Genomic DNA, 16788 nt, shown 5'->3' on the forward strand with positions numbered 1-16788 from the left:
GTAATATTTTTATTTTAAAATGAAGCTTTAATAGAGGTCGTTAGAACTTCAATTTATATGAGCTTGCCTCCATCTATGCGGAATAGATCAACAGGAATCAACCGGCAACCATAACTTTCATTTGTACTAACTATCATCCATTTGTGTACCTATAAACAAGCATTAGCTATCAGGACTCAGTCAGGAGGAATCAACTTATAATCATCTTCTTTAATTTAATCGATTTGATAATAAAAAAAATTAATCACTATCTTTTAATTAAAAAATGGAAGGAGAATGAGTTTAACTAGGGAAAAAATTCTGTAGCTAAGCATTTTGAAACGGACGATCTGTCAAGAAGTTCTTATGTTTCACCTGTGAATATCACCTAGATACAATGAGTACTAAGTGTTTTGTGAACCACTATTCATGACACATAATTAATAAATTTGACTCAAATAAATTACATAATTGATCTGATAGTAATATATCACTATTTTTATTTTTTATTTTGATGGAGGTCATCCACAAACAAGTTTTAGGTACCCATAGGGGCCCACCGTGCCTGAAACTTCTTCGACTAAGAGCTAAGGACTAAGGAGCGTCCGCTGCCAAATTCACCCGGGGCACAATCCCGACCATCCCTTATAATATCTTCAAACCTTGCACTCAGCATTTTCGTAGTTACCAAAATCTGAACTCTTTCTCTTTGTTTCCTAGTTCCTGAAATTTGAACAATTTCCCTTTGTGAGCTTTTGAATTTAGAAGCCTGATTCATTCACATTAAATCCACTGTTCCGTCATCAAGATTATTATAACGGTTCTTTAAACCACTAAACTTAATTTTCAACAGCAGGCCATTTACAGAACATTCGACATGATTTATCTTCTGCCACATGGCGCCTTCTAAAGTTTCCGTCCAAAACATCATTGATTAAAAATAAAAAGTACATCGGCTTACTTAAAATCAGCAGCCCGCTTGAAAATAGAGCGCAAAACAACTCACTCCCGCTCACAGTGTAGCCTTCTTGGCCGGGAAGATGGTCGCGGGTTCGAGTCTGCACACGGCCACACTGCTGGTGTTTCTGCTTTTCATGGCGGATTCGGATGTTTCTGTGAGTTCAGCCGGCGTTATGTGGGGAGAAGAAGATGCCACGGAAATTTCTCCGTTATATCCGAAAGAGGGATGTTATGGGTACTCAATTGGGGAATGTTATAATTCTGAGGATGAAATGGCGAATTCCAAGTACATAAGTTATGATGCTCTGCTGCCTGACAGAGTGCCCTGCCCCAAGATGGGTAATTCTTATTATAATTGTGGGATTTCTCGGGAGGCAAATCCTTACAAGAGGCCCTGCACTGCCATTACTCGCTGTGAAAGGCAAACTTATTGACTTCGATTTCTCGTTTCTTTTGTGGAACATATTTAAATTATTATGGGGATTCTGATTACATTTTTCAGTTTTCGCTTGGTCCTTTGATTTGTTTCAGGATCACTTTAAAGAGATGAGATTCATTGTGTTTTTCTGTCGATGGAAACAATTTCCTGGTTTTATCTCACAGGGAGACTTTCTCAAGTTCTCTTAATTGGGATAAGGGATTGAAAAGGATCTAATGCCTTCGTTTGATTTTCTGAGGCTGTTGCCAACAGATTTGCTTGTTTTAGCAAGAATGGTTTTTGTTTTCAACTAGAAATTATTCATACTAGATTCTTAGATTCTTATGTGATTAGTTACTATTTTTTGGGTTAATAATTGGTGTTCCCAACTTTTAAAACTATTTATGTATTTAAACTTTGGATAATAAATAGAGATAAAATGTAAGCGTTATAAGATGCAATGGCATAGTTTTCAAGTTGAATTCATTGATCTATGTTTCATGAATAGTGGTTTACATTGTATTCTATTTTTGTATCACTCATCAATTGCTTAGAGAAGTGAAGTATTAGGCTTTGCACACCCATCCTAATATGACTTCAATTTAAGTGTGTTTAACTAAGAAGTTTTCTCCTTGGTTAAACTCACTTAAGATTAAATATAAAATATGTGGTTACTACTTATTTTCAGCCACCCCACTCTAGTTACCTATTCCTAAACAATACTCACTTCATGAAATGGAGAAAGATTCTAAATTATAATTTTCCTACAATTTCAAATTTATATGGGAACAATCTTAAATTTTAAGGAGAAAATGCACATAACGGCCTACATGAGATTATAGGCAGCACAAGACACTTAATCCATTTAGTGATTGGATTTGGAGATTCTTATGAATATACTTTTCTTTAATGCATTTAATTGTTTTCTTTTGGTTTAGAATAGTTAAGTATTGAATAACATTTGAATTTGTTAAAGAGTACAATCGTGACCTCATAAATTTTCATCACTTGGAGGTATTTGTAAACCTATCATAGAAACAATTAAGGGTGATAAAAAATAATAGTTGCAAAGGAAATATTTCAATTGTTGAAAAAAAAAGAAATCAAACAATCAACATTGTTGTTGTCAAATTATTTTAACAAAATATTTCAAGTAGATTGTGATGCTTGCAGGATAGTGATAGTAGCAATTTTAAATCAAGAGGGATAACCAATAACTTCTTTCAAAGAGAAACTATATGAAGCTAAAAGATATATTTAGTATATGATCAAGATTGCAAAGTTATTGTTCAAGGATGGAAAAAAACATGAAGAGGCTACTGGTCTACCTAAGGAATTTGTTCTACATGAATCATTATACATTCCAATTTGTAAATATTTAAGTGAAGTTATATATATATATGGGCAAAGATCCTTTATATCCAATCTTGAGACATAGGAATGATAAACCAAGTTAAGTAGTTAGATAGATAAAATATGAAGTATGTTGAAAAAAATGAGGTTAAGACACCAGAGAAAAGATGGGCTATCAGTCCAGAGGATTTTCCTATTTGGATTCAACCAAGCCTCCACTTTCCTACAAAATAGCTACTACTCTCTTGAGGATGAGGAAGATATGGAAGAGTTTTAATGATTTTTTTATCATGGAATGTAAGAGGTCTTACAGACCTCTCTAGAAAGTACTATGTCAGGGATACCCATCATAGACTTGGTAATTTAGATTTTCTTTGCATACAAGAGGTTAAAATTTTCAGTTTCTTACTTTCCTCTGCATGTCGCGTCATTTGGCTAAATGACATTATATTTTCTTCTCAGCATGAAATTGGTAGAGGTGGTGTGTAGTTACTTTGTTGTCACCTTGTCTTCATTCTACTATTATTTCGCATGGTCCTGACCCCACGCACAGAATAATTTGGCTTGTGCTTTCTATTAACAATCATTCCTTTGGAGTAGTTATTCCAATAATGTTGTCAATTAATCTCAATTGTGGGGCTGAATGGTAGACAACTTGCCTCCAACTACTTGGGTTATGTGTGGTGACTTCAATATGGTTGAGTTGGCCTCTGACAAAGATGGATTTTTTTATTTTCGTTGGACGACTGGGGAAAGGGAAGCTTGGTACTACATGTGTAATAAATTGGGCCTTTATGATCCCAATTCTAACCACCGCTAGCATAGTGGGGTCTGGTACACTTGGTCCAACTTTTGAGATAGCTCTGATCGCATTCTAAAATGTCTCGATCATGCTATGATTATTTCACAATATTTTTTCTCCTTTTCTGAGGATCGAGATCTACTTTTCATTCCCTTTCCAAATGTGACATTATTAGACTACTATCCCATTTATTTTTCCATCTCTTGGCATACAATTATCCAACGTGTTGTCAAGACTCAATTTTTTCTGAATATGTCATTGCTAACGCATGCTTCCACTATTGCTCATATCCTACGTGTCTAGAATTTGGAGCCATGTTTACATTCTTAGATCAGTTGGATTCAGTGGTGGAATGATGCCATTACCAAAACTGCTAGATTTTTGCGCATCTATGGGCGACAGTTGGTGGTTTCAGAAGTTGGTCTTATGAATCTACTACCACAGCTCTCAAAAAAGCTTATGATGTTCTCACCCTCAACCCTTTTGATGTTGATTTGCAAATTCAAATTGCCAAGTTTCTTCATGACAAGTAGGTTGCAAATAATTATGCTGCTTGGGGGGCCCAAATCAAAGCTTGCCTCCATTGGTTGGAAGTTGGCAATAAGGCTTCTAAAGAAATTTTTTAGGCTCTTAGAGCCCCTCATACCAATTTTGGGATTAAAAAGATTAAACAAGCAATTTTGTTCTTTCTAGTCTCCCTGACATCCTACAAGCTTTTGTTCACCACTGTGAAATTGTTTTTGCTTCACAGGGAAATTCAGTTGCTCAAGAGGAAGCCCTCAAAAAAGTGTATTATTGTTACTCAAAACTACCTAGCAATTGAGCAACGAGCCTTTTGTGAGCAGCTTCTCACCATACAAGACCTCAAGGAGGCATTTTTTTTCTATGGCTAATGACAAATCCCCTAGGTGTGACGGATTCCCCTGTGAATTTTACAAACATTTGTGGAGGCTATTGGTCTAGACCTACATAATGTTTATCTTGAAGACTATCATTCCAAGAGTCTAGGAGCTATTATTAACAAACGAAACATCAAATTCATACCTAAAGTTGGAGATCCTAAAGATATCTATAATTGGTGACCCATTACCTTTCTTAATGTGTCTTATAAGATTATTGCTAAGGAAATTTCTTTCAAAATCTACCATTGCCTAGCCTTAATTGTGTGGCCAGAGAAAATTGGCTTTATTAAGTCCAGGTATATTCTTGACAACATCATTCTTTTTTAAGAAGGCATGGAGTGAGCTTGCAAGTCCAATCAACTGTCTATCTTTTTAAAAATTGACTTTCCTAAAGCTTATGACCGGATCAAATGGCCTTTCATTTTGACTATGCTTCAAGCTCTTGTTTTCAGCCCTAATTTTCTTCAGTCTATGGAAATGCTTTTTGGAGATGCTAATGCTTGTATTACTATCAATAGATCTCAATCTAAAGACTTTGGGCTCTTTCGTTCCATTTGGCAGGGTTAACCTCTGCCCCTAGCCTTATATGTTCTCATTGCTAAAGGTTTTGGATACTTGCTAGCCCACTCTATTTCTTCTAGTTTGGTGTGTGGCATTTCCTTGCTAGATTCCTCCTCCTAGTTGGTCAATGGTCACTTTGTTGATAATTCATTTCTCACTCTTTTTGAGGATAAGAAAAACATTACTATTGCCTTGCAATGTCTAGATACCTTTTGTTAAGCTTCTAGCTCAGCTATTCAATGGCACAAAATGTTCTCTCATCAGAAATCTTTTCTTCCAGCTCCACCATGACTTGACCAGATCCAATGGAAATGGGTCACTCATGGGGAGATCTTTCAATTTCTAGGCATTCCTTTTTCCTTTCAAGCCTTGTCAATTGATTTGTGGAATGTTGTACTTCTCAAGATTGAAAAAAAGTTTGACTATTGGCTTACTAAACCCCTTTCTCTTGTGGGGAAATTTTAGATTTGCTCAAAGGTTTTGACAGCTACGCATTTTTATTATTCTTCCTATTGGGCTCCCTCTAAAGCCTCCTATCTGAAATTAGAGAGATTAATCTGTGACTTTCTTTGGGCTTCTAGCTCTAACTATCATGGCTTCCACAGAGTGGCATGGGATTATTGTTGCCTCTCCAAAGAGTCTAGAGGCCTTGGCCTTCTTTCCACTCAAAAGAAAGGGCTTGCTCTTTGTGCCAAATGGATCATTCATGCCATAACTAGAGATGAAGCCTGAAAATTTTTGGTTTGGCATTGCATTTCTTCTGGCTTTCCTATAAATAGACCTACATGGAAGTGGATTGGCTTTCAAATCCTTCTTATCATGTGGGAACTTGTGCACGTACAAGGCTCTTTTGTTATCAAGAGCATTTGGAAAGCTTGGGAAGTTTCGCTTGTTTGGTGATGGGTTCTAGGATGGACTCGCTTTGAGTCAACAGAACATTTGGTGGTCTCCTCTCTTTGCCACCCAAGGTATCCTTTGGCCAAGACTCAAGGTGTTTATGCTCATTGTTTTTTTAAACATGACATCAAGATCCCTAAGGACCTCTTTTCCAGGGTCACTATGAGCCTTAGATCATGGGAAGATATGCAAGTTCAGTTTCATCTTGCTCATTCAGATTGAAAAACTTTTGATCTATTGGTTGTTGCAATTCCAGATCATTTAATTCATAAGGTGGGTATTCAATCTGTTCGTCCTTGGTGGATTGACTCAAAATGGTATCCTACCACTCCCTTCACTAGCTATAAGCCTAGCTTGGGATAGCATTGCCTTTCTTCCCATATGTCGATGGTGGATACTCTCAACCAATGTTGGCACTTGCAGTCTTCTCTCTCTCAGTGGAGAAAGTGTTTCGACACTATTTGGAATGTCATTATGGAGCACAAGATTGCCCACTTTGCTTGGTGTCTAGTTTTTCAAGGTCTTCCCCATGGGCCTCAGCTCAAGCATATTGGGGTTTTAAATCCTCGGTGCCCTTTCTATGGGTAGCCAGAGGCTTTTTTGTATCTCTTTTGGTTCTATAGATGTGTACAACAGTATTGGCACTAGATTCATGATTTTTTTTAGCCCTTTCGACCAGAACCCTTTTCTTGGCATATGGTTATTTTGTGTGATTTCCCTAGGTTTCCAAAGAAATTTACCTAGATCTGGCATACCTTTAGGATGGAGATTTTTTTTACTTTATGGAAAGATAGGAATGATGTTATTTTCAATCATAGTTTTCTTGACATAATTTTTTCTATGTACACTAAAGCATACATTTGTAATAATGTAATGTTGTATATTCAAGTATAAGCCAACAAGGTGGCTCTAGAAGTGGCCCACCTCTAGGAGCTACTTAACCACTAGGGTAATGCTCCTTGTACAATTGCCAGAGTTTTACCTACTATCTTTGTTGAAGCTACTCCACCTAGGGACCATTACTAGGGGCACAACTCTTCAGGCTATCGCTTGCACACACCTTCTTATGTGATTTAGTATATTAATAAACTAGAGGTTGTAAGTTATTTACAATCTTTCTAATCAAATTATTTAACTAAGGAGTAGGAGGACTAATAGATATTATTGTTTGGTCTTTCTTTAAAAAGTAGATTTGTTACAGATTGGTTATAAGATTTTGTTATGCTATTTGTATGGATAAGGAGGAGATAATATTTCAACCTTGGCATAGGGACAATTCATGTACAAAGGACACATGAGTGTAATTTCTTTGATTTTTTGATTTAATACATATGTTGGAGAGTTATGATTTTGGTTTTCATCGTGTGATATTAGAGCCCACTCAATTGATGGGTGCAATTGCTGAAAAGCGCCACTAATTTGCAGAGGAAAAAAATCCTACAATGCATCACAAGAAAGAAATATTAATAATATAATTTTCATTTCCATGTTTTTTGTTTGCAGAACATAGTTTTTTAAATTCTTGTTTCTTTATTGGTCATCTTCAGTGTGATTTATTGTGGATAGTTGAAGAAAGTTTGTGAAGTATATGTGAAAACTCTATTATGATTACTGAATATTAATCTTCTATCGAAATAAATTATTTGGCTTCCAAAAAATTAATTCATAGTAAAATATAAAAAAATAGTACAATTACAATTTTACAGATAAAACCATAGGTTCATTGGAAATAAAATATGTAAAATAATGAACATAATATATTTGGTAAAATTGTCCCTAGAAATACCTTGAAAGGAAAACCAATTCAAAATGAAAGAAATCATATTATAATTTAGAAAATCAAGAGATACATAAACTTCTTTCCTCTTACTAGTAGAGCTCTAAAAATATGTTATTCTTGAGAACTTATTCCCTCAATTTGCACTATGCAATTCCTCTTCTCTACTATTGTATCCTATGCTCTTATTGATGCAGGAGCATCCAGAGGTATAAGGGCAATCCTGTGTTACCCAAAAAAAATATACTTAGACTTAGTTTCTGTTTCATGTGTTTTCATTTTTGGATACCCATTTGGGTCAAATAAAGGTTCCAACTCTCACAGTTCCACTATCAGTGTGCGTGTAAATTTTGAAAAAATAGGACTATGTAATTGGGCCATCATTTTGGTGAACTAGGAGGTGTGAATTGGCTAGATGAATGTAATTGTGATTTAGAGCATTCCAGAAAAAGAATCAGGTCAAAAGGCCCCACGGTTTGAAAGTTATTGCAATTTTTTGGTTTTGGAGACCTCCTAAGAATGCTTCAAAGTCAGGTTAGGGGCATTAAATGACCTCAAAAAGGGCCAAAAATGGGGGATGAGACTAGCTCATCCATAGGGCTATAGAGCGCTTTGAGAGCTTTTTAAAAATGTAAACGGTTCGTCAATCAAAGCTACGGTTCAAAAGTTATGCCTCCCAAAAGTTCAGTTACTATTTCTGGATTCTTCTAGATTTTCACCAACTTCTAACACAGCTTCTGGAACCTTCTATTTGGTTGGTGGATGCCTACTAGCACTTTCTAGAATTTACTCCTAGTCCTTAACCCTTCGGGGTCTATTTAAGGAGATTTTTGGCATTGTAAAAGGCAGTTCGGAGTGGAGTTTGAGAGGAGGCACTGAAAGGAGAAATTATCTCCACCTTTATGCTATTGTAAGCCCTTAGGGCATGTTTTGAAGTTTATTTTCTTTGTACTGAATGTACTAGCCTATTTTCTCAATTAATATAATTTCCCCTTTTTCTATTGTGTCCATTTTGTGTGGGTTGTGTCCCCATCAAGTGGTATCAAAGATGGTTTTCCTGAGTGTGTAGACAGAGCCCTGACTGTGAGGTAGTTTGCACCAGGACTGTGTGGTTGTGGGTTTGAGTTAAGAAGATGCCTCCACGAAGAGAGCATGGCAGAAGGACCAGAGCTATTAATCTTGAGGAGGTTAGAGCCCTCCAAAGGCAGGTACAAGCATTGCAGGAGGAGCTCTGTAGAGGAGCAACTGTGGCCGCAGGTGATGAAAGTGAAGATGACAATGAAGAAGATGAAATTGGACCAGAAGGGGAATTTGACGGGGAAGTTTTGAATCATGCAGAGGAAAGGCTTTTTAGGGCCATTACTAAGTTTGGGAAAAGACCTACAATTGAAGTGGGTGTATTTTTAAGAAATCTGAAACCAGATGAGTTGATCGATTGGATCAATGAACTGGAAGAATACTTTGAGTATGAGGATATCAGGGACCCAGATAGGGTTAAGTTTGCAAAGGCCAAACTGAAAGGCCATGCCAAAATCTGGTGGCAAGAGGTTCAATTGGAAAGAAATAGAAGAGGAAAGGAGAAGATCACAAGATGGGATCACATGGTGGAAAAATTGAAGAAGCAGTTCATTCTTGTGGACTACGAGCTTGATTTGTTTAAGAAGATGCATGGGTTAAAGCAAGCAGGAAGATCAGTCCAAGAATATACAGAGGAGTTTTACCAACTCTTGATTAGATCATGACATGCAAAAGCAAATAAGGAGAAGGTTTCTCGTTATATCAGTGGGTTGCGACCTAGCATCCAAGAGGAATTAAGTCTGGTAAGAATGACCATCGTTGAAGAGGCATACTAGTTTTCCCTATGAGTTGAAGAGAAGTTGAATAAAAGGTTTGAAGGAAGACAAAGAGGGTGCAGTCAAGGAGGAAGGGGAAGCAGTAGATCATCTGGAGGCTGTAATGAAACCCAAAAGAAAAATGAAGATGTGGGTACTAGCAAGAACCAGAGGAATGAGGGTTTCAACCGCTCCCATGATCAAGACTTTGGAAATCAAAGAGGAAGAGGTAGAGGACGTGGACAAGGAAGAGGAGGCTTTCATGGTACCTATTTCCATTGCAATGAAGAAGGTCATCGTGCCTTTCAATGCCCCCAATGACAAGGAAGGATAGATAGGAGATCTGAGGGCCAAGCTAGGGTTGCTCATGTGAATGAAGATGCACAATCATCACATTCAAAGGATGCAGAAAGAGGAGAGACCTTGGTAAATGAAAGAATCCTACTAAGTGGTGATATTGAACTAGGACAATGGAGGAGTTTGTTCCGTACCAGATGCAAGTGTGAGGATAAATGTTGTGACATGATCATTGATGGTGGTAGCACTGATAACTTGGTATCAGAAGAGATGGTCTCTAAGCTGAAGCTCAAGAGGGAGAAACATCCCCAGCCCTATCGGATTGCTTGGGTAAAAGATGATCATAAGGTCCTGGTTAGTGAACAATGTTTAGTGAAATTCAAAATTGGGAGTTACCATGATGAAGTTCTCTGTGATGTTATTCCGATGGATGTTTGCCATCTATTATTGGGTAGACCATGGCAGTTTGATAGACATGCAGTACATGCAAACACATACTCTTTGACAAAGGATGGAGTTCGCCACAAATTGAAGCCCATGAAAAAGGAAGGTGAAAAGGTATGTAGCAGTGCTAGGATTTGTCTTGTTGATGGAAGGAAGTTTTTTGATGGCATGAAACATCAGCATATGTGCTATGCTTTGATTCCTAGGAAAGATAAAGAAGGTAGTAGTGAAATGCCACTTGAAGTTTCAGATTTACTAGGGGAGTTTGGAGATATTATCTCTAATAATGTTCCAGATGGATTGCCACCAGTAAGGCAAATTAGTCATCAGATAGATCTGATTCTAGGAGCTAGTTTTCCTAACAAGGCTGCTCATAGGATGACTCCTATTGAAATAGAGGAGCTAAATAGATAGGTTCAGGAGCTGTTGAGGAAGGGCTTGATTCAAGAGAGCCTAAGTCCATGTGTAGTACCTATAGTACTCGCACCAAAGAAGGATGGAGAGTGGAGGATGTGTACAGATTCTCGAGCTATAAATAGGATAACCATCAAGTACCGGTTTCCTTTGCCAAGGATGGATGATCTTATGGACTGCTTGAGTGGAGCTCAGTACTTCACAAAGATAGATCTGAAGAGTGGTTATCGCCATACATGGATTCGAGAAGGAGATGAGTGGAAAACAACCTTCAAGACCAAGGAGGGTCTTTATGAGTGGTTAGTCATGCCCTTTAGGTTGACGAATGCCCGAAGCACCTTCATGCGGCTCATGAATGAGGTACTTAAGAAGTTCTTGGGAAAATTTCTTATTGTTTATTTGGATGATATTTTAATTTTCAACAAGACTTTGGAAGAACATTTATTGCATATTCATAGTGTCCTTGAAAGGCTAAGGGAAGAGAAATTGTTAATTAATCAAAAGAAGTGTATCTTTGCAAAAAGGGAGTTAGTCTATTTGGGGTTTGTTATATCGCCCGAAGGTCTCAAAATGGATCCAGAGAAGGTAAAAGCCATCTTGGAATGGCCTACTCCAAGGTCTGCTACTGAGGTAAGATCATTTCATGGTCTGGTTAGTTTTTACAGGAAGTTTATTAAGAATTTTAGTGGCATATGTGCACCCCTAACTGATACAATAAGAGGGGATAGAAAAGAGTTCAAATGGACTGCAGCAGCTGCGAGAAGTTTTGAATTGCTGAAGAAGAAGGTGACAAAACAGCCTATGTTGGCACTTCCAGATTTTAGAAAAGTGTTCTAGGTGGATTGTGATGTTAGTGGCAGCGCTATTGGGGCTGTATTAAGCCAAGAAGGTAAGCCTATTGCATATTTTAGTGAAAAATTGAATGATGCAAAGAAGAAGTATTCTGTTTATGATCAAGAGTTCTATGCAATAGTTTAGGCCTTAAAGAAATGGAGGCATTATTTATTGCCAAAGGAATTTGTTTTGTATACTGATCATCAGGCATTACAGTACCTAAATAGCCAAGGTAAATTGAATCAGAGGCATATGAAGTGGGTAGAGTTCTTGCAGAGCTATACATTTGTGTTGAAGCATAGAAGTGGAAAATCTAACAGGGTTGTAGATGCACTAAGTAGGAGACAGTTGTTGCTTATAGTAATGCAGGTTGAAGGAGTTGGGTTTGATGAACTTAATAATTTGTACCCTGAGGATCTTGATTTTGTTGAAGCATGGAATGCTTGTAAAGAACCTGTTGCTGTAGATAGAACCAAGTGGTTAGACTATTTGATTCGGGATGGCATGTTGTTCAAAGGTAGTCAATTGTACATTCCAAGGAGTTCCATGAGGGAAAATATGATTAAGGAGAAACACAGTGGAGGGATGGCAAGACATTTTGGTCGAGATAAGATCATTGCCATTCTTAGAGAACATTATTTTTGGCCTCAAATTTCACAGGATGTGAAGAAGTTTGTACAGAGTTGCCCGGTTTGTCAAGTTGCCAAGGGGTTTAGTCACAATACTGGTCTATATCAGCCATTGCCTATTCCATCAAAGCCATGGGAGGACATAAGTATGGATTTTGTTCTTGGATTGCCGAGGACACAAAGGGGTAATGACTCAGTATTCGTGGTGGTTGATAGGTTCTCCAAAATGGCACATTTCATTCCATGCCATAAAACTCATGATGCTGTCCATATTGCAGACTTATTTTTCAAAGAGGTGGTAAGACTACATGGTCTTCCAAGGAGCATAGTTTCTGATAGAGATACTAAATTTGTGGGGTATTTTCGGAGGACATTATGAAAAAAGTTGAGAACAGACCTAAAATTCAATTCCACGCATCACCCACAAACTGATGGCCAAATAGAAGTGGTAAACAGAAGTCTGGGCAATTTGCTGAGATGTTTAATTGGGGATAAGCCCAAGGGATGGGATTTGATTCTACCACAAGTAGAGTTTGCTTATAATAAATCTATAAATAAGAGTACTGGAAAATCACCATTCCAAATTGTATATGGGAGTAGCCCAAGGACTGCACCAGAATTGAGGAAGATAGAGCAAGGGGAGAGGACAAGTGCTGAAGTTGAGGAATTTGCTGAACATATCAAGCAACTACATGAGGAGGTTCAAGCACACATTACCAAGATGAATCAAGAGTATAAAGCTAGGGCTGATCAAAGGAGAAGACATAAGGAATTCCAAGTAGGGGATCTAGTCATGGTGCACTTATGAAAAGAAAGATTTCCAGTCGGTACTTACAACAAGCTAAAAATGAAGAAATTTGGCCCCTGCAAAATTTTGAAGAAACATGACTCAAGAAATGCATATGAAGTGGAGCTGCCAAATGGTATTCACATTTCTCCCATTTTCAACATTGTAGATTTAACAGAGTATCATGATGATGGTGCAGATGAGGAGCTGGTGTTAGAGCCATGTCCGATTCCTGCTTCTAAGAAGGAGGAGATAGAAGACATTCTAGATCATTGTGTGGGTAGAAGTACCAGAAATAGGTAGTATGAAGAGTATTTGGTCAAATGGAAAGGACGACTAATCAAGGACTCAACTTGGATTTCAGCAGCTGAGGTTTCCCATTTGGGATTTCCTCTACCATTCATAAAGTGACAGGGTCACTTTTCAATCTACCTTGTGTGTTTGATGCAGGAGCATCCAGAGGTATAAGGGCAATCCTATGTCACCCAAAAAAATTATACTTAGACTTAGTTTCTATTTCATGTGTTTTCATTTTTGGATACCCATTTGGGTCAAATAAAGGTTCCAACTCTCACAGTTCCACTATCAGTGTGCATGTAAATCTCAAAAAAATAGGAGTATGTAATTGGGCCATCATTTTGGTGAACTAGGAGGTGTGAATTGGCCAAATGAATGTAATTGTGATTTAGAGCATTCCATAAAAAGAATCAGGTCAAAAGGCCCCACGGTTTGAAAGTTATTGCAGTTTTTTGAGTTTTGGAGACCTCCTAAGAATGCTTCAAAGTCAGGTTAGGGGCATTAAATGACCTCAAAAAGGGCCAAAAAATGGGGGATGAGCGAAGCTTATCCATAGGGCTATAGAGCGCTTCGAGAGCTTTCCAAAAATGTAAACAGTTCGTCAATCGAAGCTACGGTTCAAAAGTTATGCCTCCCAAAAGTTCGGTTACCGTTTCTAGATTCTTCTAGATTTGCACCGACTTCTAACGCAGCTTCTAGAACCTTCTATTTGGTCGGTGGATGCCTACTAGCACTTTCTAGAATTTACTCCTAGTCCTTAACCCTTCGGGGTCTATTTAAGGAGATTTTTGGCATTGTAAAAGGCAGTTCGGAGTGGAGTTTGAGAGGAGGCACTGAAAGGAGAAATTATCTCCACCTTTATGCTATTGTAAGCCCTTAGGGCATGTTTTGAAGTTTATTTTCTTTGTACTGAATGTACTAGCCTATTTTCTCAGTCAATATAATTTCCCCTTTTTCTATAGTGTCCATTCTGTGTGGGTTGTGTCCCCATCACTTACTATTCCTTTTCTATTAGTGCAAATATTTTTTCTATCATTACAAATATAATTAAACAATTGTGTTTTCCAATGCACTTTAATAATCCTTTATAACCTTCTCATTGTGTAACCAATGACAATGATTAATCTTAATCAAAGGCTAAGGTTATTTTGGACTCCAGTTAACAAGTTTCCAGAAGTATATAATTTAAAACTTTCTAGAAATTTATAACTAACAACTTTATCGATAAAAATTACTAAGAACTAGAAGTTACTATGAAAATCAAATTATTTTAAAAATGGGAATGAAAACACTTGTCCATATTACTCAATTTAACACTCACTCTTAATGAAGAAGGTGTTTTGCATAATAACCAATTTATCTTTGAAGAAGGTGAACTTTCTGTAAACCCAATCCCTTTATCAAGATGTATTTTATCTATTGATATATAGGTGTATACTTTAGATCCAAACAATCTTTTGTTGTAAAAATTCCTTGATGAAGTGATACTTGATATCTATATGCCTAAACCTTTTCATGAAATATCAATTTCTCAGATAACTTGTGTTAGAATTATTTAGAATAACTTGGCGGGGGGGGGGGGGGGGGGGGGAGGTGGGGTGGGGGGGGGAAGGAGGGTTAATCAGTTACTCAAGGTCCATAAGTACCATTGGGATAATCAAACATTAAACATTCATTGTTCTTCTTATCCTGTTGTTGCTCAATCTTTATTGTGCTAATAAAGAATTTATTGTCCTAAACATAACATACTTATTGAATGTAAAACATCATAAAACATTCAACACAAGCTTGACACTAGGATTTAATGTGGAAACCCAATTTTGGAAAAATCACTAACAATATGTCACCACTTTTTCACTCTTTTGAAGTGAGCTCTGTTAGGAGCCAACCTTGTTAAAGGTTATAAAATACACTGTTACAAGTGATCTGGTTAAAGAATATAATCACTCTATTAGGATTGGCTTTGTTAGAGGACTTTGATCATTCCATTTAGAATGTCACCTTGCTAAAGGATTTACATAGACTGTTAAGTCCTTCAAATGACTGTTAGGTCAATCTTTGTTAAAAGAGTTTCAATATAAACTGTTTACAATGATTAGAAAGAAAATAAAAGGGTTTTGATCTGTATAATTATAACTCACTTTTGTAGGTTTAGATCACTATTTGGCTAATGTGTTGATTTTTTGATAAGTTCCCCTTTGTCAACTCTATCTCTTGACTCACTCGACAACCCTTCAAGCAGTCATCCTTCTTCACATCAAACTCATATCTAGTACTCTAATCAACTTATCAACTTTAGTAGCATTGTTCCCTCATACTAGAAACATTTTCATATGTGCATATAGTCTTGCACCAGATTGGTGTTGATCTTCTTCTATGAATAGTTTATGTGTTTTGACTCTAGGACTTTACATGTATCCACACACTCTCACACACAAAGTTCGCATGTTCACCTTCTTATATAGGTCATTCTACCTTTTTTGTTTCCAATAATCATAGTTGGTCTTAGGGTTTGTGATATGATTCAACATGTCCAATGAATCTATCCACCTTCTTGATCATCCTCTAGAAACTTCTCTAGAATCCATCTGTTAGGCATTTACCTAATCCTCTCCTTGAATTTAATGATCAAAATCATCAATCTTATCTTCAACACAATTTACATATCCCAAGAAAGAAACTCAATCAACAAGAAATCATGATTCCTCAAATGCATTCAAAATATTGTTACTCCATAATAACTAAGTTCTAACACTTGGTCATCACTTAATCATTAAGTCAATGTAGATCTTCTTGGCTTGGCATTAACTAGTTTCCTCAGTTGATATTGATGCTCAGTCAACACTAGATTTTCTCATCTTGAACTAGAACTCGATTAGCATTGACATCAATCTTTTTCCTAGAAAGAATGCACCTCCACTAGTGTTTTTTCTGTCATCAACATTTCCTGCCCAATTAGAGTCATTGAATACCTTCAGTTCAAACCTATCAATTCTCTTATAATACAATCCTTTTCACTTCAATATCTCAATATCCTTTTCACTTCAATCATGTGATTCTCTTTAGGATTTGTTTAAAATCTAGCAACTATCCTAATAGCTAATGCAATATATGGTCTTCTATGAACAACATATTGAAATTTTCCAATCATGAATCTGTATAGTGTTTGGTTCACATCAACATATTCATCATTTTTAGATAACTTATGTCCTGTAGGCATAGGTTTTCTTAGTGATCTTGAATCTTCCATTCCAAAAGTCTTTAATATTTCCTTGATATATTTGGACAGGGTAATAAAAATACCAAACTTCATTTGACATACTTGCAATCCAACAAAGAATTTTATTTCACCAAACATAGACATCTCAAATTCTTTCTTCATTTCATCAGCAAATGATTTGAAAAGTGATTCTTTTTCCTCCAAATATAATGTCATCAACAAAGATTTCAGCTAGCAGTACTTCATTATTCTTACCAGTCTTCAAATATAGGTTTGTCCTTTCAAAACCAATCTTCACTAAATAATTATACAGTCTTACATACCATGCTCTTGGGACTTGTTTCAATCCATAAATATCTTTGTTCAGTTTGCATATTATGTTCTT

General features: G+C 36.8%; 1 protein-coding gene across 1 annotated transcript; it reads left to right on the forward strand.

The window, feature by feature from the left end:
* Positions 1-1019: 1019 nt before the first annotated feature.
* Positions 1020-1373, forward strand: LOC149564567 (rapid alkalinization factor-like). Its single transcript, XM_089816872.1, has one exon. The coding sequence runs from the start codon at positions 1020-1022 to the stop codon at positions 1371-1373; it is 354 nt and encodes a 117-aa protein (XP_089672998.1).
* The last annotated feature ends 15415 nt before the right edge of the window (positions 1374-16788 follow it).

The sequence above is a fragment of the Cupressus sempervirens genome, chromosome 3 (genome assembly GCF_028749045.1).
Source record: "Cupressus sempervirens isolate cs-2001-9-10 chromosome 3, ASM2874904v1, whole genome shotgun sequence".
Classification (NCBI taxonomy): Eukaryota; Viridiplantae; Streptophyta; class Pinopsida; order Cupressales; family Cupressaceae; genus Cupressus; species Cupressus sempervirens.

Excerpts from the sequence above, each read along its gene's own strand:
- LOC149564567 (XM_089816872.1), top strand. The coding sequence starts at position 1,020 with ATGGTCGCGGGTTCGAGTCTGCACACGGCCACACTGCTGGTGTTTCTG.